General features: G+C 43.6%; 1 protein-coding gene across 5 annotated transcripts in view; it reads right to left on the bottom strand.

Annotated features, from left to right (window-relative positions):
- WASHC1 (WASH complex subunit 1) overlaps positions 1 to 24,511 on the bottom strand; it is a 66,643-nt gene that overhangs the window by 33,273 nt on the left and 8,859 nt on the right. For 3 of the 5 annotated variants that reach the window (XM_080971627.1, XM_080971626.1, XM_080971625.1), the window contains exons 1-2: positions 21,972 to 22,053; positions 11,926 to 12,080 (exon numbers count right to left, since the gene is read on the bottom strand). In XM_080971627.1, the coding sequence (XP_080827753.1) occupies positions 11,926 to 12,080; positions 21,972 to 22,022 (206 nt within the window). In that variant the 5' untranslated portion in view covers positions 22,023 to 22,053. Of the gene's footprint in view, positions 1 to 11,925; positions 12,081 to 12,358; positions 12,386 to 21,971; positions 22,054 to 24,511 lie in introns of those variants that run through there. The other 2 variants (XM_080971628.1, XM_080971629.1) reach the window with 2 other exon arrangements.

The raw sequence follows: 24,511 nt of genomic DNA, 5'->3' as shown, positions 1-24,511 counted from the left end.
AGCTTTAATTCAGCGGGTAAGGTCAGATTTCAACAACCAACAGCGCCTGGAGACAATAAGTCAGGTCATGAATCCACAGAAGTGACCAGAGGAGGAATGACCACTGGGAGGAGTGTAGAAAGAAGAAACGCTATGGTACATTTGCATCAGCACGGATGCCTTCTTCTGCCTGCCCAGCTGCAACAAAACAAGTCTCTTCCGTATTGGTCTCTACAGCCACAGCAGGCATTGTAACTCTCCAACAGCTTGACTTGACCCCCAACGGCACACTCTTCTATTATCTCTTGAGACAAACAGATGCCAACGTATGTTTCTTGTACAGATCTATAGTAGTGGGACCTTCATGTAAAATCTGTGAATCTTTATTGTGCTATTGGAAAACTGGAGACTGGAAGATGGTTGTCAAATCTGCGCTAAACAATACTCAAGCAAGTATATAAAAGGAAGCTGACTCCGGCGTCAGCCTTCATTAAATGACACTGACATGAGTATTATTACAGCTGCATGTTCAGGATGAGATGCAAAACTATCCTTTTTTTAATAATAAAAAAGTAGCACTTCTGACATACACTTTGTAGACTGCACACTTCTAACTTCCTGCAGCTTTTCCTTCCTCTGTATTTTTCACTCTTCAATTTCAAATCAGTTCATAAGTTTGCCACTTCCATTTGCACAATCTCTAAGATCCAGTCTTCCTTCTGTGTCAACGCTGCTGTTCTTCCGGCCGTCTCTTGCTATCGTACATCTGCACTATTGCAATGTTCTCTTTGTTGATTTTACCCATTTCTCATCTCCCAACCTCTTGTTTGCATTCTTCGTTCTGCCACTCGACTTGGATTTTTCTGCCTGCTGTTCCATCCTCATCTTTGCCCTTCCTATAGGTCTTCCTGTCTAACTCCCTTATCCTTTTTGTAGTCAGTATAAGCTGCTCGTTTGTTCTTAAGATTTTAGTTTATCTGTCTACATGGTGTTTTACAAAGTAGCATAAGCACAAGGCAGATCCCTGATCTGAAGGGTCTTGCACACTGCTCTAGCATTTTAAAAAGTAAAATAATGCTGGAGGTGTTAGTTCATTTAAAGTTCTCTTTTTAAAGAGAGGGAGGGGAAGCTCCAACGTGCCGCCAAAAATCCACAGGAATGAGAGTACTGAATAAAATCCATTGTGTGCCCCTGGGCAAATTAAGATAGTCAACTTGGGTATCACTAGCACTGCATTTTGCCACACAACCACCCACCCTTTAAAGCAAGAAAACAAAATTTAAGTTTAAAAGGGGGTAAGATGGGGTTGTCGTATTTAAAAAAGTGGAAATATGGACACAACAGTTGTTGAGTTTTGCCCAAAGTTGTTGAGCTTCTTCAACAAGAAAGAGTTCTTGAGCTATTTTTAATGAAATTCGACAAAATCTACACTTTCCACCCAGACACTGTTTACGAGGGCAAAATACCAGTTATGTCCAGGAAGTTGCGGACGTGTGGCAACCCTAGGGTAAGAATTGGAGATTAGGCATCTTGCCCCAAAGACCCAGGGCTTGGAGTCCCTAGGCCACCCCCTAACAAGGCCTCTGGCACCCACATTGGTTTTTAAAATGGCTACCTCCCTGAATAAAGTTGTGTTGTGTTCACACATACTGTATTGGCCTGAATATAAGCCTCACTTTTTTCCCAAATTCTTACCATAGAAAGTTAAAGTGTAGCTTAAATTCGCGACCTTACAAAAACTGGCTTTTACGATATCGCTGCTGAAACAGACATACGGTAAAATGGAACAGGTGTGAGTGCCTGCAGAATTTTAAGGGAGCGGCTTATATTCAGGTATTGTCTTTTCTCTCTCTCTCTCCCCCCTCCCCTTGAATTTTAAAGGTGCAGCTTATATTCAGGTGCTGCTTATATTTGGGCCAATACGATAGTAAATCTGTCCATGCAGTTACGGGTCCTGTGTAGTTCTCCTGACATCCTTGGTGCTGTCCTATATCTCTCCGGTCACAGAGAAATTTCTTCTCCCCAAACTACTGAGAGATTTGTCCTTTTTCATGAGTCTGTTAACAAAAGACTTTACGTGCCCCCCCCCAGCCTCCGAGCCCTTTCTAATTTCAGACACGGCCCATTGACAGTACATTTAGTCAAAAAGGAAAGACTAGAGAGAGGGAGAGATAGCGTAATCTTCCATCCAAGTGTGAAGAGCAGACCTTTTGCACTTCTTCTCCCTTCCCTCCCCACTTTGTTGCTGGGAGTTTGCAGCAAGAGATATTTCAAGCTGCAGAGTGTTATATTTCCAGACAGCTCCCTCCCCACCAAACCTCTGACTGAAGTCATGCCTGTAAAATGAAGTGACTTCTCTGAATCTGCTCCTTGGGGGCCCAATGAATGGAAGAAACGTACCCATAAGAAAAGAACATGAAATTGAACTCCAGTGGGAGGGCTTAGGGGTTGACTGTGATGGGAAAAGGCAGGCCTTCCCGCTTTTATTAAGACAAACAAGACTGGCAAAGGAAACCTGCATATGATGCCTTCTTGCAAATCACAAGAGACCCGAAAAAAATGGTGGGGAGGGGGCCGGTATATCATGCAACCGGAGATAAACTTCCTTGGTGAGAGTGTTGCTGAATTATTTAAAGGAGTGTGCAGATGGCATTGATGTTGAGATGGTTGTCAAATTTGTTCATATCTGCTAATATCTAAGGGTTTTTTTTATAATGGAAAAGAAGCACTGCCCCGCCCCACCCGCCACAAAAAACCCACTACCCTCCCTTTCACCTGAGCAAACCAGATACATCCTTCACACCAAGTTCCCAAATAAAGGTTATGTCAGGCACCAACCAATTTAATCAGTCTCCTTTGCTGAGCTATCACTATCAGTGGCTGCTTCTTTGCATTTGTCGCCAAATTTCATAGAATTGGAGAGTTGGAAGGGACCCTAGGGATCATCTAGTCTTGGGGTCAGCAAGGCTTACTGGGCATGGGCCGGATCACTCCTGCAGAGATCCTCTGTGGGCCGGGCTGGCGTAGCATGACGCCAGAAATCACATCTGCGCATGTCCACGGTGCCAGAAATCGCTTCTGCACATGCCCAGATGCTGAAAATCAGCCTGCGCAGATGCAATTTCTGGCACCAGGGCATGTGCAGAAGCGCTTTCCGGCATCTGGGCATGCGCAGGAGTGATTTCCGGAGCTGCGGAAGAGAGTCCCCACGCCGTGCTGGTTTAGCACGGGAAATCGCCAAATGGGCGGCTCGCTTTGGGGGCAGCTCATGGGCCGATTAAACAGCCTCCGTGGGCCACTTCTGGCCCATGGGCCTTAGGTTGCTGACCCCTGAATTCTAGTCCAACCCCCTCCAATGCAGGAATATGCAGCTGTCCCATACAGAGATCGAACCTGCAACCTTGGCATTATCAGCACCATGCTCTAACCAACTGAGCTATCCAGGCATGGACCTCTAAAAACTGAAGGTATGCTGGGACTGAAACAAGCTTCTCTATCCTTTCACATGTAACAGTCCAATTTTGGGGGCAAAACAAAGTAAACAAAAGGCTTCAGGAGAAAAACTAAGGAAAATGGGGTCCCCTCCCCACTTTTTTCCCGAGCCTTCACATCTCTACGACTCTTTCCTCCTGGAAAGTGAGTGGTTCCTCTAGGGTCTCCTCAATTTCTCAGGAGAGGCATATTCAGCCCTTGAGTGGGTAGCTGAACGAGCCAAACACTTCTGGACCAAGCTGCCATGACAGGGGACCCCACCCTAGAGCAACCTGTCCAGACAAGCATGACCCTTCCACACTTAAGAAAGTTGGCCACAGCCAAAGCTGATTAAGGACACAACTTCCAAAGGGACTCTCTCTGGATGTGCTATGTATGAGCACAGGAAGCTGCCTTGTGCAGAGTCAAAGCACTGGTCCAACTAGCTCACCTTTCCAGCATTTCGGATAGCTGTATTTCCCAGCTTTACCTGGAACTGAGGCTGAGACTTCCTGCATGCAAGCTAAGCAGACACTCTACCATTCCGCTCTGGCCCTTCCCTGCCATTTAAGTGCTAACTATCCTAGCAAGCTGAAGAGCGTTCCTCTGAAGCCTGACCTTCGAATAATATATGGGGAAAGGAAGAACTGCAGCCAGATTTGCTAAATACACCAGGCATTTAGAGTCAAAGCATGTAGGGGCTAACTATATCAACCTTCTGCACCTGGCATTTCCCAGAACGCAATTTGCTGGCCTAAGAAACGTTATGCTATTGAGCTGCTTAGAGGGTATACATACATTAGGGGCCAGCAAGCATACACATGCAGTGAGTAACACGCCTTCCTGGGGAGTTGAGAGTCACCATGCAGAGATGCTAGAACAAGTTGTCCTTAAGTGACACAAAGCACTGCTCTCCCAGGGCACTGGTCCCTAATTGGTGGGCGTATGGCTCTCATTCAACGACATTTGACGCTTGTCCTGAAATCTATGCTGCATTGTAAGAAATATACTGATGCCATTTGCAATTCCATCCAAGATCCCTGGGGTTGCTTTTGAGGTACTGCTAACTGCAATATAGAAAGGACAGGGAAGGAGTCAAAATGCCCTGTAAGTCCCACAAGCGGCTATGCCAGTAAGGCTTATAAAATGGTGCTGCTGTGTGTTGCCAGCCATTACGGAATGGTATGTCTACACAGCAGGAAACAACCATTCTATTCTCCTAATGTCAATTGCTCCTATGATTACAGAGAAGATGGCAGGCTTCTGGAGAGATGGCAGGCAGGATGGCTCACTACAGAGGCGGATTTAGGGCAGCGCAACTGGTTCCGCCACCACTGGGGACCTTGGTAATATGCCGCCCTGTACAAGGCCATTTGAAGCCCTTAAGTCAGGCTTTGGGAAGGAAGCATGAAGCTCTGGCAGGGTCCTAGAGCCCTCCCTATCTCCTTCCCAAAGCTGGGCAAGCGCTTAACGGGCTTTGAGAAGGCGCCCTTCTTGACAACCACACTGCTCACACTGCCGTAAATCTGCCCCTATTGCCACACTGAGAACAGAGCCTAGAGGGAGCTGCAGGGCACTGCAATTATGATGCCGTGAATTGAGCAGAATGGAAGGTGAGACGCAGTGGAGTGCTGAATTTTGGCCTTGCAGAAATTTGAAAGACCAAAGTCCACCCCGTTCATCTAAGGAGCTATGTTGTTCTTTGCTGCTGCTGTGCTTATTCTTCTGGCTGCTTTCAAGTTTCTCTTCTACCTGTTGTACATTGGCAATTTGTAAATCAATCGTTTTAAACATCTGGACTGAAAGCTGGCTTGGTGGGGCCTTTTGACAGAAAGGAGGGATATTAATGTTTTGATAAGCTGTACTGGTTTGGCCGCAAGGCTGCTTCTAGCACCAGCTGCAGCGTTCATTTTCCGCACCCCCTGCAACATGGCAAACAGTGCCGGATTTACATATAAGCTAAACAAGCTATAGCTTAGGGCCCCACTCTCTTGGGCCCCCCAAAATAAAATTTAAAGGAAAGAAAAAACTGGATGTACATTTCTAAAATATAAGATAAAAAACAAATAAAATAAAACCTATTTGTTATGTGCAAATGGCTTTAGATTTAGGTCCATAAATTACCATATAGCAAATATTCAACACAAAAAACAGCAACAATTTGTTGTTGGCAAAGGACAGCTGGACATATAAGGGGCCCCATTACCTTCAGTAGCTTAGGGCCTCATCATACCTAACTCCAGCCCTGACTGCAAAGGGTGTGGTTTCCAAATATTTCCCTGTTTCCATCTGACTTAGGATTCATGAAGAGGGAAACCACAAATACCATGCACTGTGGCTGCTGGGAGGAGAAAGAGAACCACATATACAGGTAAAAAAATGCAATTTTACCTGCAACATAGAGGCCCATTTTAAAGCTAGGGCCTCAAAAGGTTAAAGACCATTGCCCTAAAAAACATATGAAGAGCCCCACTGGGTGAGACCAAAGGTCTACCTACCTCAGCATGGCAGCCAGCCAGATGCTCATGGGAAGTCAGGAAAAATATGACACCCAAAGTAAGCAGGGCCAAGGCGGAAATAAATCCAAGGATGCCCACTACTGGAAATTCATATTTGGGTGGATGTGTCTGAACCCAATCCAGGCTGAAGTCTGTATATGCTACACGATTCTCATGACTTGCTCCTCTCTTTTCCCCTCGCCCACCATGTGAGAATATAGCCGCCTCTTTATTTAGGGAGAATTCCCCAAATTACTATGCCAGCACTGCCCTGGTGGCATCCAAAGTTGATCTGATAATCGGCTTAGGCCAAAGGTCTCAGGCTACAGACAGAGGCCACTTGTTTTTCAAGTGCCACTAAAAACCTCCTTCAGTTTCTTTCGGAAGCAAAGAGTCCTGCCTGCAAAATCCCAGACTCTTCAAAACGCACATGGCTTCGATCAAGTGTCACTTGGCATGACGTGTACACAGCATTACGGTTAGCAAGGGTAGCAAGTACAAATCTCCCCCAATAAGTTTTTAGCAGGTATTGCTTGGCAGCAGGGACAGTGTTCCATTTTGGAAGGGTAGCCATGCCGGTCTGTTATGAGGACAACGAAAAGCCTCCTGGCACCTTAAAGACTAACAAATGCATTGTGCCACGAACTTCTTTTGTGACATGATAAAACTTAATTCATCCATTTTTATGTGCTTTTAAAAAAAGAGCTCGGACTCTGGTCTGCCACCTACCTACATTGAGCAACTCATGTACTCAGTGTGTCTTTGGGAACATTTGTTTAACTGAAGTGCTGGAACCCAGGATACGAGGGGGCTGAGTCCTGTGCAATTTATAAGGACTGGCTAGGATTGGTCTCCCAAGCTGCTGTGGAAACTTCTCTTGAGGGAGGCAAGCAATCAGGTCATTGTGCAGGCAGGGGTGTAGGAAAGGGGGGGTGCAGCGGGGCGGACCGCCCCCCCGGTGCCATCAAGGAGGGGGGTGACACATTATCAAGGAACAATTACTGCCCTACTAGGGCGGTTCATTAAAAACTTTTTTTAAAAAATGCCTGCTCCAAATGTCTTATCTTACTGCACTAGGGATTATATAGCTACATATGAAATTTCATGCATATCAGTTAATATCTTGACCCTCCTCCACGAAAATAGCTGTTTACTTGGCTGTTTTCCTATGTCGTGAAGGCTGAAATTTCAACAAAGCACGTGCCTTTGCCAGACTCTTTTCGGGCACCTGCTAAAAGTATTCTTCTTTAGGCAAGCATACCTAGATGCTTAGGAAGTTGAAGTAATTTTAATCTTTAATATTACTTTTATTAATAATAAAAGCTACCAGCATGAGTTTGACCAAAATGCGGGAGGCAGTGGAAGACAGAAGTGCCTGGCGTGCTCTGGTCCATGGGGTCGGACACGACTAAATGACTAAACAACAACAACAACATTTTTTAAAGTAGGATTGTTAATTTTTCTTGATTTTACTTTTTTTTAAAAAAATGATATTTATTAAGAATTTTAAAATTACGGGAAAAACAAAAAAGAAAAAGAAAGAGAAAAAACTAAAGAAAAACAAACCACAATCAAACAATACAAATTGATAAAAATCAAAATCAAAAAATAACAACAAAACACGTAACAGAACACAATCAAAAAGCAAAAATAAGCCACAAAAATTTAAAAACAAATCCAATATTCTCAAATCCTTAACTGTCATTGCCTTCTTTCATTGACCTCCTCCCTCCTCCCTTTTTTTGTATCTTAGTTGTTAATTATCACAGCAAATCCTTTCCATTTTTCATAATATTCTGTTATTACATTACCTTAGTCTATTTTAACCTTATCTTACTATAAAAAACCCTAAAACTTAAAACTTACATCTTATTTTTCTTGATTTTACTGCTATGGTTTTTTTTTGTTTTGTTTTGGTAAGCCACTTTGCAGGTTTTTTAAAATAAATTTTATTAAATAAACAAACAATAAATATAAATAAAATAACACAAGCCAAAACACAATCCATCTTGTAGATTTAAGTATCTGTCCATAGTCACCTACTTGTTATCAGAGGCTCAGAATCCACATTCCTTTGTAAGAAAATATGAAATAATGTAAAACCATTTTTCCAGGCAAAAAATAAAATAAAATCAAATCAAATCAATGGGGGGGGGGGTGACAAGAAATTTTCTGCACCGGGTACCACCTGACCTCCCTATGCCTCTGTGTGTGGGATCTCTGGCCTGCCTGGATAATGATAGCCAACCAGCAGACATCCGAACTACTACCGATTATGGTTTTCAATGCTTCACTTCAAAATGCTGGAAAATTGTTCAACTCTTGATGCAGATGTCCTAGACAGCAACCATTCTGTCTCCAGCTTCCCACTTTCCCCCTTTTTAATGTGCTACTGGAGCACACAGTAGTCGTTTTGCAATAGAGTGGTGACTTATGGATCACCAAGAAGGGCAGGACAGGGCACAAATAAACATAAAATTTTCATATGCTAATATATTTAGCAGAGAAGGCTGTGAAGCATGTGACCTGTTTGCCTGCTCAGTCTGAAATCCAAGTGCTAGCCATTGATGGGCTGTTTCAGGAACCCTTCCATCCTCCCTTTCTTAGAACTGCTTTATCTTTAAACTGCACTCGAGTTAGACAGCCCTTCAAATAGAGGACTTTCCTCTGTAAAGCACGAAACGTGGCCTCCCTATTTTGCAAGCTCAGGGGCATCTGGGTTGTATCTAGTTGCTGGATACCTGCCCTGGCCTATGCAAAGAGTTCTTGAACTGGTTATCATGGAACACACGAGGAGGATTGTGCATGTACTGGGCTTTTAAATAGCAGCCCCAACATCTTGCAGATCTGTGCCCTTTATTCTGCAGGTCATGGATTAAGAAGCTTATGGTTCAGCGACAGGTATGTGATGGTCATGGGGAGAGACAATAAGTTAATTAGAGGCTACTGCAGCGTACCCTCTGATCACTGGAATGCTATTCAACTCCTCTGGCCTCCAAGATTTCAACACACATTTCCAATAAAATCTTTACACACGGCATCTAGAAACTTTTCAAAACATAAACTGAAAGCCTTGGGAGTCAAGTTTCTGCAGTTTTTGGCATTCAGGTAGAAGTAAAACACCAGCAGACACAGAGTCCTGCATTACACACAAACACACCTTTAGGATGGGGGGGGAAATCTTAGTGCACATTCATCCCCAAGAAGTCCTGTGATGGTGTGATATAAGGCCCAGAGTCCTTTCAACCAGTTCACTGCAGATGCTGCACCAGAGGCACTCCAATCCATACCCTCAGCACAGCTCTCTTTTTGAAGGCTCAAAGCTTAACACTTCACCCTGATAAGCCAGAGCTCCCCCCCCTCCCCCAAATGTGAGATCCATACACCTTATCTCAAGATAGCAGAAAGAAAAGGTCATTCTCTGCTAACTGGTGAGATCCTCACCTTGAAAGCTTTCCCTCTGATTAGCACAGAACACCCAAGGTTATGGAACTTTTAATCAGACGCCTGCATAATTACCGAATCATTATTAATTATATCAGAGAGCTCCAAGGAAAGGCAAAGCAAACAAAAGGCCTGATGGAGTCTCTCCTGTTGTAGGAAAGAATTAGTAATTACAAGCCAGAAGTGCACTCAAGAGTAAGGGAGCAGTGCCACGGCTGGCGTTCCGAGATTTGAGTGTGACAGGCATGCTAAGAGAGGAAGCCCTTCCTCCCGGGGAAGGATGGGAGGGGCACTGCGGTATACAGAAATAACTCATACGTTCCTGTGGCTAGAAGGCAAGGGTGGTTAACCTGGGCCCCCTTCCAGATGTTGCCAGACTACAGATCCCATCAGCCCTGACTGGGCCAGCTGAGACTGGTGGGAGTTGTAGTTCAGCAACATCTGGAGGGTTGCAGGTTAGTCACCCCAGCGTAAAGTGTAAGACCACTTCAATTAAAAGGGCCACCTGTGAACTGGAGTCCTGCCTCTATCTTTTGTCATAATATTGTAGACATCCCTTCCTGACATTCTGCCTTCTGCTATTGTACAAGGAGAAGCATCTGGGGCAGAATGCCCCTGAAGAGCAGTTTCTGGGGGATCATGAGAAAGCTACTAAGCTCATGTCTTGCTTGTGAGCTTCTCATAAGCACCTGGTTGGCCACTATGACAGCAGAATGCTGGACTTGACAGGCCTGTGGCAAGCAGGACCTGACTGTAACAGCACAAGCTCCACTTGCAATTCCTGGCCACTGGGAATGTTTGCATTTTTAACATTTACTTGTATTGTGGTGGGTGGGTGAAAAGAGTGGCTTTGCTATACACTTCTCAGCAGTTACCTTAACTAGCCTCTTCAGTGCACATTACAGTGGTACCTCAGGTTAAGTACTTAATTCGTTCCGGAGGTCCGTACTTAACCTGAAACTGTTCTTAACCTGAAGCACCACTTTAGCTAATGGGGCCTCCTGCTGCTACCGCGCCGCCGGAACACAATTTCTGTTCTCATCCTGAAGCAAAGTTCTTAACCCAAGGTACTATTTGTGGGTTAGCGGAGTCTGTAACCTGAAGCGTATGTAACCTGAAGCGTATGTAACCCAAGGTACCACTGTACTGTTTTAAAACCACACAGATCCAAGGCTACATTTGTGATGTGCATGTAGACAAGGGTACAGAAATAAGATCTTGCAGTCGGTGTAGCTGTTGATGCAACAGCACTTAATTTGTCACAGCCTAACAGCGCTCAGAATTAACACTGTAAGAACAATGAACGCCTGAAGTCTAAATCGCACCCGCTTTCTTGAAAGCTGAATTATATTTGGAAAGTGGCACCCTCACCCCCAACACCCATTTGCGGTATTCCAAATTCTGACAGCCCCTCTGCAACTGGAAGGTTGATTTGTTTAATTTAGACCATTTAAATATCCCACGTCTCCATATGCTCGAGGCAGCCCACGAATAGATACACAACACTCCATTTAAGAACAGCAGCAACTTAATAGTCTAAAAAAACCTAAGCAACGTCAGAGTAACACTTGTGTCTCAGTGACAATTCAAATCATAATGCAATAACTGCCCAATATAGTAATTCAGTCTCATTTTACAAGGTAGGCAGGCTCTGCTATGTTTCCTAAAAGCTGCTGGGGGAGACACAGATGGAGATTGCTCCATAAACATGAGGCTACTGCTGTGATGCCCTGATACTTGCTATGTCATGGGTGGGGAACCTTAGGCCTGGAGTTCCGAATGTGGCCCCAGGTCTCTCTGCATGGTCTTTGGGACTCTGCCCAAGCAACACACATCCTTGCTATACCTCTTAACTGGCCCTGCTCTGCACCCTCCTCTACTGATTTCATGTAACTGGAATGTGTCCTGTGATAAGGCCTCTTGTTTGCCAGCATGGAGAGTGGAGCATGTCTGGCCAACCTTGACGGCCCCAGAAGGTTGAGCATGGGGGAATGTGGCCAGGATGCCCATGCCTGCTATAGATATTCAACAACACACAAATAAGGAATGCAGAACAGAGCCCTTTTAGACTATCTTAACAGGTGGTACCAAGCAAAATAGCGAACACAATTTTGGTTACCGTCAACATTCCTGTGGAAAAGATACTTGGAGGCCTACAGGAGGCTTTCCTAACATATTATTGTTGCTGGGAGAGCTACCAGAATTTTGATCATCTGGTTTTTTTGGGGAGGGCAGGGGGAGACTTTCCAATCCTTAATTTGTTAGGCATTAATCAACCTCCTCAGTTGTGTGGGGGGTAAGGCAGGGGCAAGGGCTGCCTGGACTCACAGAGCTGCTGCTTTCACAACACTGATCCATCACACAGAGATATGAGGGCAGGCAGCAATCTGGGCCTATTCAGATGCCAGCTTTCTCCACTTCTTGGACTGCCAGACACCCAGAGGCTAAAAAAACCTAAGTGGGTGATTAAGCACCCCCCCACACACACAATGTACTTCTCCGTTTCCCACCGCACAATATGGCTGAACCATACCTGTTGAAGATATCGCTTGAGACTTTCTGCAGGTACTGAAGTGCATCTGCTATCTGGTGAATAGTTTCTTCCCTGTGGAGGTCAGGCTGGATGAGGGGAACAGAGTACGTCTGTCCCTCAAGGAAATACTTCCGGGTCACAGTAGCCATTTTTGCCTGAGAAGACAACCAACAGCTTGTTAAAAGTTTATTCATGCCCATGTCAGCATCCTGATTCCTGGGAGTAGACTTCTATTCTAGCCTTCCCACACTTAGTGCCCCCCAGATGCTATGGACAACAACTTCCATCAGCCCCAGCCAGCATGGCCAATAGCCAGGGACGATGGAGTTCTACTCCAACAACCAGCTCCAAAAGGTTGCCTTGCCAACCCCCGAGTTTTCTAATGCCATGCAAAGCTCTACGGCAGAAGGCTTTTGATAGTGTTGATTGTTACCTCCAAGTCCATCCCTTTGGACTTCTAGAGGGTCTGGGATCATAAGCCCATGGCAATTATTTCAAAGATGCAAGAGCAGATCAAATTCACAGACGCAACTGTCAGTATATGGAAACATCACAGCTGCAGACAGCCAGATTGTTGACATCACATGATGCGCCTATCTGTGGGAAAGAAGAATTTCCCAGGAAGTTCACAGGCTGGAAAAGTCTCTGCGAAGAGTGTAATTTGAAACCTTCCGTTTGCGCATGTTCAGGAAGTTTGTCAGACTTGCTAGAAGAACTGAACTGAAAGGATGTGTTTTTCTCTAGTGCTGTAGACAGAAATAAAAGAATGTAAATAGACGTTTCTGTCTGTCTCCTTTTCCCTGCTAGGGAAGAAGCAGGAAAAGGGGGTGTGCATTTTACCCACGCTTGGGAAAATGTCGCCTATCAAAATCTCCCTGGTCTGTCTGGATGTCAGCCAGAGGAGGTTACCGGTATGCAAGCTCCGAGGACAGTGAGAGGGGCCAGCCTCTGTGGAGGGGGGCTTGCAAACCGACAGTGTTGATTGTTACCTCCAAGTCCATCCCTTTGGACTTCTAGAAGGTCTGGGATCATAAGCCCATGGCAATTATTTCAAAGATGCAAGAGCAGATCAAATTCACAGACGCAACTGCATTAGTGAGTTAGTTGGTTCTGCTCATCCACACAACCTATGCACCAACTAGTGCCTCTAACCATTATTTGTATACAATATTCGTAATTGCAAAAATCTAAGTGCTGCTACATGGAATTAGAGCTCCCCGATTTACTCCTCTGCGGGGCCTGTACCAGGATTTGGGGACTGTCAGGCTACAGAGGATTTGGGGAGGGGAACACAACCCTTCATTTTCCACTGGGTGCTTGAGAAGATCAAAGTGAACCTCAGGGGCCCAGTCATTTGGTCGACGCAGCAAACCTCTAGCACCAGCTCCACTCCTCTAGAAGCACATGCCCAGAAGTCCAAGTGGGATTCATTTCTTACTAGGAGATGAAGGCAGACTGGTAAGACAAAAGGAAAAAGCTTACGCCAACAGAGTTCATCCGACAAACCGGAATTTACTCCACCACCTTCTGGTACTGAGATTGTTCCCCCCATGAAGAAGTGATAAAGAGAGCATCAGACAGTGGGTCATAGGATTTGGCAGCTCCATCATCAAAATAAGTCAGGAGTGTTGAGCAGTATCAATTCAAAACGACAGACTGGCAGGAGAAGCCAGAAACACCCTTGAAGTTGCAATGTTTTTTTTAAAAAAATGAAAAGTTGTCAAAGAGGCTTTTATCTCCCCTTGTGACAGACAGAAGTGGGCCAAGCAGTGGCCCATTTTTGAGAGGGCTACACCTCACTTCCAGATGAGAAGTAGTAGGACAGCAGGGATGTCAAGTAGAAGAACTGGAATGCTTTTTTGGAACACATCTAACCGCAGTGGGCTTCCTCAGGTTGAAAAACAACAGCAACTTGTGCTGAGGTTCTGGAAGTAGCAAACACAAGTGGGAAATATAGGAGTGTATTTAACCTTTTGTTTGAATGGACACACAGAAAGCAGAACCAGCCATTTTGATCCCACTTGAGACAAATCTTTAGCACAGTGTCCAAGAGGGCTTATGTGCATACAAACTGTCCATGTAAAGGTTGCGTCCGCTTGGCTGGTTATTCAAGGATCCTTGAAAGTGCAGGCACAGCCTACATGGTATAACGAGTCCCTCGTAGAGAGATCTCAGAACCTTTTGAGGACAAGAACTGGCTGGACCCTGTTTGATAGTTTTTGTGATCTGTTGGCGCACCACAATCAAACCATTACAAACCAGGTCGCCACCCTTAGGCAACAAATTCACTGCAATTTTCTAAAGATGTCCCCTATGAACTGCAAAGAGGATCATCCACAGTAGTATTTTGCTGGTGGTGTTAATCTCAATTTGTACTGATAATTTTTAGTGTTGCATATTAGTACTATGAATTGTCCCTGCTTCCCTAGTGTTTGTCCTAGCAGTTTAGATCTGCTACCAATTTGTGACTGTGGGTATCTGTACCATTCACACGTTTTGTAATGTTCACTGTGCCACAGATAAATAAAAGTGCTCTGGACAAAAAGGAGTGAGGGGATAGTTGTCACAAGCCCTTCACGGTAGCAGACTTCAGATTTGAAAGTTTTGTGGACACAGAAAACACCCAGCAATTCTGCCCAAGCTTTCTTAAGCACACCCACAAAATGCTGTTCCTTAGTGCTCTATTAGCAGTTTGATATTTGCGTGTAGTTTTTGGAAAATGCAAATCCTTACGAAGCTACACTGCCATTCTGTCAAATCCTATCTGCGTTGCCCAGCAGATTATTGGTCCTCTTGTCTGTATTTGCATCCAATGGGGGAAAGCATTATGTATTCTGTCCTGAAGGAGCACAAATCAGATAGATAAATCTTTGGAGAGTGGAGGATAAACTCTTGATTCAGCAGAGCTATTTGAGGGTGGAGATGTGTTGATCTCCAAGTCAAGCAACCTTCAATTTGCATTTATTTAGAATAAGCAAGGAGGTGGCAGATACCTAGGTAAGACCAAATGAAGAAGGGTTTTTTTGGGGGGGGGAGCTGAAGTCTATTTATACCCTGCTTTAATTAAACTGTGTTCCATGGTGTTATTAAGCAGCAATCAAAGATGCAGATGGTACTGATTTGATTGGCATGAGTTTCACTGCACTGAATAATAAGAAACTTGCCCCTATAAATAGGTCTAATCATCATCTGATGGGTGGAAGGAAAAGCTGGGGGGAAAAGCATAAGTATAGGTGTAATTAGGCCCTCCAGCAGATTGCACTTCACAGGCTGTTTGGCTGTTCTCATTACCTGGCACTTCTCTAAATACAGCTTCTCTGCTGATGAGCCGAGCCTGGATAAAGATCTTAAGAACCAACATCAACTTAATTCAAACAGCTCTGGGCCACATTCACTGTCAAAATGCACTGTTCTGCAGCAAGGGAGGCCAGGTGGAGCTAGCCTCCCAAGATCTGAAGTGGGCAAGTGCCCCAACAGGGAATTGTTATCTCCAGCTGTGCCCTCCTTCCCAAGTCTCAGGATGAGCTAATTAAACTGGGCAGGCACAGCCCGTCCAAGTACACAGAGGAGCTGGCAGAAGAGGCAAACAGTTCCGCAGCTTTCAAAGAGATGGTGGTTATCTTTTCCCTTGACAGAAAGCCAGTAGTTCAAAGCGTGTCCCACAAGCAGGCAGCTGGAACGCAGAAGGTTTAACTTCCTGATTCACACAAGAGACAAAATGTTCACATACAAATGGTTTAAACCATGAGTTTCCAAATGGTGGCTGCAAATTTCGCCAAGGTGGACTGCAGTGTGTCTGTGAAGGATGGTGGGAGAAGGATCCTCCTGAGGCCCATTTAGCTACATAATAGGTTCCCGTCAGCCATCTTCTTCTTCTTCTTTTTTTTTTTTGAAATGATATTTATTCCAAGTTTAAAATTACAAAAAAAGAAGAAAAAACAATACAGAATACAGAGAAAAATTTAACCATAACAAAGCAAAAATATAACAAGAAAAAAATTGAACAATAAAATAGAGTAAAAAAGAAAAAAGACGAAACAAAAAAAATAAAAATGCATTGAGTTAAAATAGAACAAAAACAGATTAAACCTTTACATAACCTTTTCCCTTTACTTATTTCCATGACCTCCTCTCACCTCCCAGTTTTGTATTCTAGTTCAAATCGTGTTTCCAGCAAATCCTTCTAACCTTATTTTTATTTACGTATTTTAATTTAATATAATGTAATTAATCATCCTCTGTTTCATCAATTTCATCAACTCATTTTTACTTAATCCTTTATATCATATCTACCAAAACGACCTAATTTTCTTTCCCCAACATCTTTCTAACAGTCTTTTATATTACAATATTTTTGAAGATATATTTTGAATTTTTTCCAATCTTCTTCCATCGACCCTTCTCCCTGATCCCGTCAGCCATCTTCATGTCGGCTTTTCTCGAATGAGTGGTCACATGAGAGCATTACATAATAGCTTCCCCAGCCCTTAGAAGGCTATAGTTATGCTGACATCAAATAGGAAACAAGGAAAGAACATAAGAAGGAAGGACTTCTGCTGGATCAGGCCAAAGGTCCATCTAGTCCAGCACTCTTTTCTGACAGTGGCCAACCAGATGCCCATGGGAAATTCACCAGCAAGACCCGAGTGCAACATCACTCTCCCCACCTGTAGCAACATGCACACACACAACAAAAAAAGAGACGTTTTAAGCTCAGGGGCTCATTTTGAACACACTCAGTGTTCCCCGTGGCAGAAACTTTATGGATTTCTAAAGTATTTGGTCAACTAAAGCTGACCGACTCTATCTGTTCTACGACCAGGAAACTCCTTTCTTAAGCAGCTTGCTAGCTTGTATGTATGCTTGTTTAATTTTGTTTGTGGGTCAGTGTCTATCAGAGAAGAAAGCCTCAAATTATCTCCCATTCCATTAAATAACTGATGCTAACACAGAGTGTCCCATGAGTGCTTTAGACAAGTCAGTTCTTGGTTCCCACCAGAGTACTTTGTAGGGCTGTGAAGGGCATCTGGGCTTTTTCTCAATCTATTTAACAGCTCAACATTTAAGACAGGGGTGGGCAACCTGTTGGCCCCCAGATGCTGTTGGACTATGGCTCTCATCCTGGTGGGAGCTGAAGTCTAACGACAGCTGGAAAGCCACAGCTTCCCCACTCTTATCAAATCCCTCCTTCTTTTGCATGAAGAGTATTAGTGACCTTCAAGTGCCAGCAGCATCTTCCATTGGCTGCTACAAGCAGATTTTTCATAACCTTGTCAGATATGGTAGGCCCAGTTCCACAAGGGAGTCCAGCCATTCCTTGACCCCATCAGGGTGTTAACCTGGGCCCAGCTATGCATGCATAACCAGCAGTTATGACGGCAAGTTGAGCAGCCATGATGGATCAAGATGGATGCCACTGTTGTGTCTGAGACATGTTTGGGTAAGCTGCCTGGATCTCTGTGCAATTTTTTTTGCTGTACTAATTGAAATGCTGGCATCATGGTAACAGCAGCAGAAAAACTGTCACAAAGCCAAAACAAAGGTGAAAGCATATAATGTTTTGTCAAGCCAAGGCTGGGATGCGTCAAAGTGTCCTGTGTGGAAACCCACTGATAAAGAAGGGGTCCCAGTTACTTTCTTCCCCCATCAACAAATATTATTGTACTTCACAGTCTACATCTTAAATGGATGTACCCATAACAAAATCAATGCAAAATTGATGGAAAAGTCCACCCTCCTGGTTCTCTTACTAATTGGTATATTCAGGGTTTCTTTCTTTCTTGCTGTGTTATTTGCCTTGCTTTGCGTGCTTCACCCAACTGGACATCACAAAGCCTAGCCTACTACCTTCGATTGGTAACTATGAATTTTATTAATCTAATATACTAGGAAACATACAACTGCTTCACAACCAGATAAGCTGAACGGAGTTAGGAGACTGATTGCATTGCCAATACTATTCATTAGTTCGTACCCTTATTAAACCACTAATTCATTGCTGTGTTATATCCAGTTGTTTTAAGATGCTATGAATTTCATCATACGTAACTTGCTTTATTTTCAGATATTTATCTTAGGTAACCTATCTCCTATAAATTCTATAAACTTTCATGTTACCATTAAGCTCTGAACACAAAAAAACCTAAGTGATTTGTTTCAGGTGCACCCTTGAGTCTGTGATTTTCATTGGTAAAGCTTTAAAATCCCTGTTCCCCAGGGTTGCTGCTGAGCAAATTCCAGCCAGGATTGGGGGAGCCAATGAGTATTAGTGGATTTGTCAGGGTGTGGTGTGGTATGTACCAGTCTTGAATGGATCAAATTCAACACAGGGATCTCCGTTTTGTAAGGGGCGGGGCTTTTGGACTCCACTAAACTGCATATAAATTAAAAATTTGCCCAGGTATTTTATTGAAAAGAAGCTGGCACATCACCTTTCAGAAAGAGAGCAGTGAAGCAAGAGCTGTCTCACCCTCATTGTCCTTTCAATCACAATATACTTCCTTCCAGACAGATAAGTGCCGATCGTAAGGAACACCTTAGCCATTTTGACATTTCCTATTTTCTTCAGTAATTGACAAGACACTGGAAAAGGCCAGCTTCAAAGCTAACTTCCCCATTATCTGGTCCCATGGATGCAAGGCACCAAGGCCTCACAGTCAGACGCAAAACTCCCTACCCCACACTAAAAAGCGCTTTTTAAAAAAAGACAGTCCATGTTGTTGAACTCCAACCCCCATCAGCCCCAGCCAGCAGAGCCAATGGGCAGTTGTAGTCCAACATGTGGTGGGCACCACATTGGCTATCCCCCTTTTAGGACTTTTCTTAGGAGGTGAATTCAGAATACAGTGGTACCTTAGGTTAAGTACTTAATTTGCTCCGGAGGTCCATTCTTAACCTGAAACTGTTCTTAACCTGAAGCACCACTTTAGCTAATGGGGTCTCCTGCTGCCACTGCGTCGCTGGAGCACGATTTCCGTTCTCACCCTGAAGCAAAGTTCTTAACCCGAGGTACTATTTCTGGGTTAGTGGAGTCTGTAACCTGAAGCGTATGTAGCCTGAAGCGTATGTAACCCGAGGTACCATTGTACCCATTTCTCAGCGATTTTCATTGGAATTTGGAAGGCATGGTGGTTATATTTCTGTATCTGACCTAAGCTTACATTTCTTTGTATGTGGAGGGAACTAGCCTATCCACTAGTCACAACAGATACACTCTGCCTCCATGGTCATGATGCTTCTGAACACGAGTTGCTGGAAACTGCAGGAGGTGAGAGTGCTCACGTCCTCAGGCTTCCCACAGGCACCTGGTTGGCCACTGGCCAGACTCAGCAGGCTCTTCTTGCGTTTATGAAGATGTGCTTGGGGAGTCTGAATAAACAACACCACATTAGATGGCTCTGTTTCTCAAGTCCTTCTAGATAAAAGTAAATAAAAGCATACTCTTGCCCTACTGAAGAAATACCACTGCTCCCAATTCACGCGGGTGCTGCCACACATGCACTGGCATATGCCTGGCAAATGCATGTTATAAACTGTAAAATGGAAAACTGTGTTGGTAACACATAGTGGGATGCAGACAAACACATGCCACGATGCCCTGAATGCCCGTGGCTGGCTAGTGTAGTGATATTCAATTTCACATTCTGTGATCTATGTCAAGCAAAGCAAAAACCCTTGCCGCACAAAGCAGGAATAGGTTCTGTGGAGAGGCTGTTGGAGAAGTATCAAAACTGAGTTCTTACCCACGCTACACGTTAGAAAAATTAAAGTAAAAGTGTCATATGAAGACACAGTAGAGTCCATATCTAGATAAGGAACATGTCTTCTTCCCAAACTTGGCTTCATAGCTATTTTCTCTCTCCAGGAAATCCAGGAACTAACGGTCATGTGAAGTTGCAGGAACTCTCGTTCAGTGTTTCAGTTTTGGGAGGGGAAGCCACTTTAATCCAAAGCTGATATAGAAGTATGCCCCGCTACTGTAAAATAGGCCTGGTTGGTTTTTTTTATAGTTTTCTCCCTTCCTTTCCCATTCACGCTTATTTCCTACAAACCAGAGCACATTCCCTCTATATCTAGTCACTGCCAACTAACCTGTAGACACTGCATTGAGTACAGTGGTACCTCAGGTTACATACGCTTCAGGTTACAGACTCCGCTAACCAAGAAATATTACCTCGGGTTAAGAACTTTGCTTCAGGATGAGAACAGAAATCGTGCTCCAGCGGAGCGGCAGCAGAAGGAGGCCCCATTAGCTAAAGTGGTGCTTCAGGTTAAGAACAGTTTCAGGTTAAGAACGGACCTCCGGAAAGAATTAAGTACTTAACCCGAGGTACCACTGTACAGGAAACCCTATGCAGCCTGACCATGGCCAAACCCATTATGCTCTTCCGACCAATCTTTTACACTTGGCACTAAAAGAGAGAATCTGTGCTCCTTACAAACTGAGGCAGCCCTGAGTGCTTCTGTATTCTCTCTCTCTCTCTCTCTCTCTCTCTCACACACACACACACACACACACACACACACACACAGCTGCAAGGAAGTGGGTCTTAATAGCACCTAGCAATCACCAGTAGGAAACACCCCAGTGGGAACGGCTGCCAAGGGATGTGTCCTATTTCTTCGGGCCCAGCTTTTTATTTGCCCTGGAAATCAATAAGCTAGAAAATAAAGTCAGGTTGGGTTGCTTCTGGACAAAGATTATCTCAGGATGGGGTCAGCACCGAGGTTATTAAGAGACAAAATTGCTTTCCAGCACTAAAAAACAATTTGCTTTGCTCTCCTGCTGTGCAGCCAAAGAACACAACCTTGCTGTTTTCTTAACAGTTTACTCTCGGGAGAAGGAAGAGGAAGGCTATAACTCTTGTCCACCCTCTTTAAGCTACTGCAAGTGTGTGCTTTATACCTGAAAGTTAATCAGGCTGGTTCTCAATGAGAATAATAAAGATGCCACAGAATACCCAAGCCACATTTGTAAGAACTCGATTGTTTGGTGTGGCAGCACCTGCAACTTTGGAACTCCCTGCTTATTGAGATCAAGCAGGCGCCTTTACTGTACTTTTTAAAGCACCTGATAAAAACATTCTTGTTTAGGCAAGCCTACCCAGATGCTTAGAAAGCTGGGGTAATTTTAATCTGTTTTGGTATTTTAAATTTTGTATGTTTTAAAGTATGGCTGTGATTTTTTCTCAATTTTATTGTTTTATCTTTTTGTGAACTGCTGTGAGGTTTCTTACAATCAAGCAGTGTATATCTTTTTATTAAATCAATCAATCAATCAATCAATAAAATAATAACTAGCCACGTCCCATCCCTCATTTGAATACAAGGGCACATTTAAGCTATGAAGCATAATCTGGCATATCTCAAGCATTGGGGGGGAACCAAAGGACAGTATGATTTGCCTTCTTTGCTCCATATTCAGTAAAATCCCCATTACTTGCATAGAGCAGAAAAAGGAACTGGAATCTGCGGAATTCCTGTTTTTCTGGGATGGGATGATAACCCTGGTGCTCCTAAAATTCTGCCAGTCCAGGCAGCTGCCTGTTGAGCTGTGACAAAGCTAAAGAAAGCTGACTGTAAAAAAAACAGATGCCAAATTTGCATTTTGGGTTTTTTAAAAAAAAATCACAAGCTACAGCTAAGTGAGTCAGAAACCCTCCAGTTCAAATAGCTCAGATATGAACTCACAAGCAGCCCTTAAGAAAGCCACTATTAAGAGGATAATTATACTAGCCTAGCTTTCCCTGTGGCTGTAAGGATTACAGAGATAATGTGCATGTAGTGCTGTAAACAACCCCAATTTACTACATTTTATTTTACAAGTCAAGTAAGCACTGTCTCTCATTCATCAGGCAAAAGGTGAGCATAAGTGCTCCCTTGAGGCCTAAATGCTCCCTAGAGACCTACATGAGATTTAACCATTTTAAAAAATACTTTGCTACATTCAAACAGATCTTTTTCCATTCCTGCTCCCATTCCTATGAAAATTTCAGCGCTGACTATACTTCAGCAAAAGTGTTGAGCTATTCCACCTATATAATTACCTTAAAGTGGCCGTTCTTGAGCAAAGGAACTTCAAAGGGAGAAGCCAGCATGAAACCACCATTCAGTTCTATCACCTGTGGCCTGAATAGAGATAATGGTTTTTTACCCCACTAGTATCAAAGCTTAAGATTCTCACACATCCCTCCTAAACCATGGGTATACATGCCTCCCAACGTAGGACATTTTATGGATATCTAGTCCACAAAGGTTTTTGTCAGAATAAAATGTGTTATGCCTTTCAGGCGCCACAAGACTCTTTGCTGCTCTTCGGAAACAGACTAACATGACTACCTACCTGGAAAACAATTCCCCTTCTCCCATTCTACAAGAAAAACATTTCATGCTGCGAAATGTTTTGTGAATACCCGAAGATTCACTGTGGTAAGAGAGTATGGAAGATGTTGCCCACTTTTACCCTAGTTCATCTTGCAAGCAGCAATTCATTCATATAACCATGAGCGTCCATCCCTTTAATAGTGCTTCTCCTGGGATCTTCACAACTAATGCCTGTACCTTTGAGCAAGAACTAGACTGACTTGAATCCAGCTACCAAGGATGGGGCGTTAAATGAAGTTCCAACAAGCACACTTGGCAAGTGTTAAATATTTTGCTTCAGCTGAATGATTTATATTATATTGATGCATGAGATGAAATGTGTCAAAGCTTTTGACGTTTTCATTAACTTCTCCAATTTGGAAAACATACATTTTACAGTAGCAGACAGTTACAGCAGTGTGCTTGCAAAGGTGCAGGCTCACTTAGGTTTTCTGCCACTCTCAAATTGTATCTGGGAAGAAAGTCTTGGGTTTGCATGCTTCCTTCCCTGCCCATTCCCTCCTTGGGGAGAAAAGTGAAAGATGGAAAAAGAAAATCACACATTTACGTAAACGTGGGGATTCCTTGAGCCTGCAAAATGAGATGTGGCATTTCTTGTTTGGACGGTGTGAGAACGTGGTGCGAGAGAACACAAACCCCCAGGACCAACAAGACCCATGCTGGCAATCTCCCCAGAAAAATCCAACGGAGGAAATATAATCAGATGGATGAATCAGAGAACGCTTACCCACACAAAGTATTGGCTGCTAGAGACAGCTGACCTACATAGACAATGAAAGTTCTGCAACATTATGAAGGTAATCTGCCAGGTAGAGTTAAACAGCTGCTCAAAGGGGGGGGGGTCTCCTTTAATTCAAAATATGGAATGTATATCACATTGCCAGTTGGCTGCTTTTGCATAATACTAAGCTATGGCCCATTTTAGTCTTGGTTTGTTCAACATACTGCTATGAGGGTTTGGGGGTTTGCTTGCTTGCTTGCTTTTTTGGAGCAGGAGTAAGCTGTATGCCTGAGCTCTGCTTCTAATTCCTGGATCCAGCATAGATTCAATTGCTGGAATAGACAAAAGGCAAGAGTGGAGACTTGAGTTATGTGAGCTAAAAGCCGGAAGAAAAAGGGGCAGACTGAAAAGACCGAGAGATAGAGCCATGCGCGATTTCCGCTGAAATCCAAGGCTATGGCTATAGGAGAAGACAGATCATCTTGGGGTGTTAATGCTGTGAACCCCTCCATCGGAGGCTCAGGTTGTAAATAAACCATATATCATAAAGACACCACAGTCTTCACTGTACCTCATTCCAAAGGAAACATCAACCTTAGGGTAAGCTCCTAGAATACCTGAAATCTCACACCCCTCAGAGATTGGGATGGCATGCAATAATACGATGAGTTGTCCCACAGACAAGTCACATCTTTTTTCACTAAAGCTTTGTCTGTTTTCCAGCAGCTCTTGCCCTGGGCCATTGTAACTTGATGAGTGTTTGGGGTGGGGTAGCTAAACAAACCATGGTTAAATAAGGCTAATACTGTATTCAGATGTAACACCAAACCACAGATGTAACAGTTAAAAGTAAGCCATGGATCATATATCAGCAACAAATCATAGCTTCACATCATGGCTTGTTAGCTGAAACAAACCATAGATAGTCGGCTGGACTTGGTTTGCAACATGATCAAATAAGTTCTGGCTTAGTGTTAATGTGCAAACCTAGCCATTGTGGCTTGTTCCCAGTTGAAAAGGACATTATATCTCCAGGCCAAAAGTTTTATAGCCTTTACCATGCTACCTTTAAGGAAATCCTTAATAGCCTTGTACTCGGTATATATACATTGCCTTTCTGGAAGGGATATCCCGTAACACACCTTTTGATCAAAGTTTATGCACTTGGGGGCTCAGTGGGAAAGAGGACATTATCCGCTATATATTAAGTTGTCCTTTATATAAGCATCCCAGCAGCAGCTCTTTTGCTAGTACTTATTAATAGGCCACTCCTGAGAATATATGTATTCTCTTTGCAGGCAGTCATAAGGTTTAGTGATAGGTGCCAATTATAATGTTTAGAAGTTAAAATTATCTTTTTTCTTTTTTTTTTTTAGGAATAGGTACTAAGTGGGCATGGTTAGAGGAGAAAAAAAATGAGGTTACACAATCAATACCATTGGTGTGGGGAAAAAATAAATGTCTAGTTCCACTAATATTTCA

Source organism: Podarcis pityusensis (assembly GCF_964106645.2).
Source record: "Podarcis pityusensis genome assembly, chromosome: 10".
In the NCBI taxonomy this organism is placed as follows: Eukaryota; Metazoa; Chordata; class Lepidosauria; order Squamata; family Lacertidae; genus Podarcis; species Podarcis pityusensis.
Note: the sequence above shows the minus strand (reverse complement) of the source record. Positions and strands in the feature narration are given on the sequence as shown.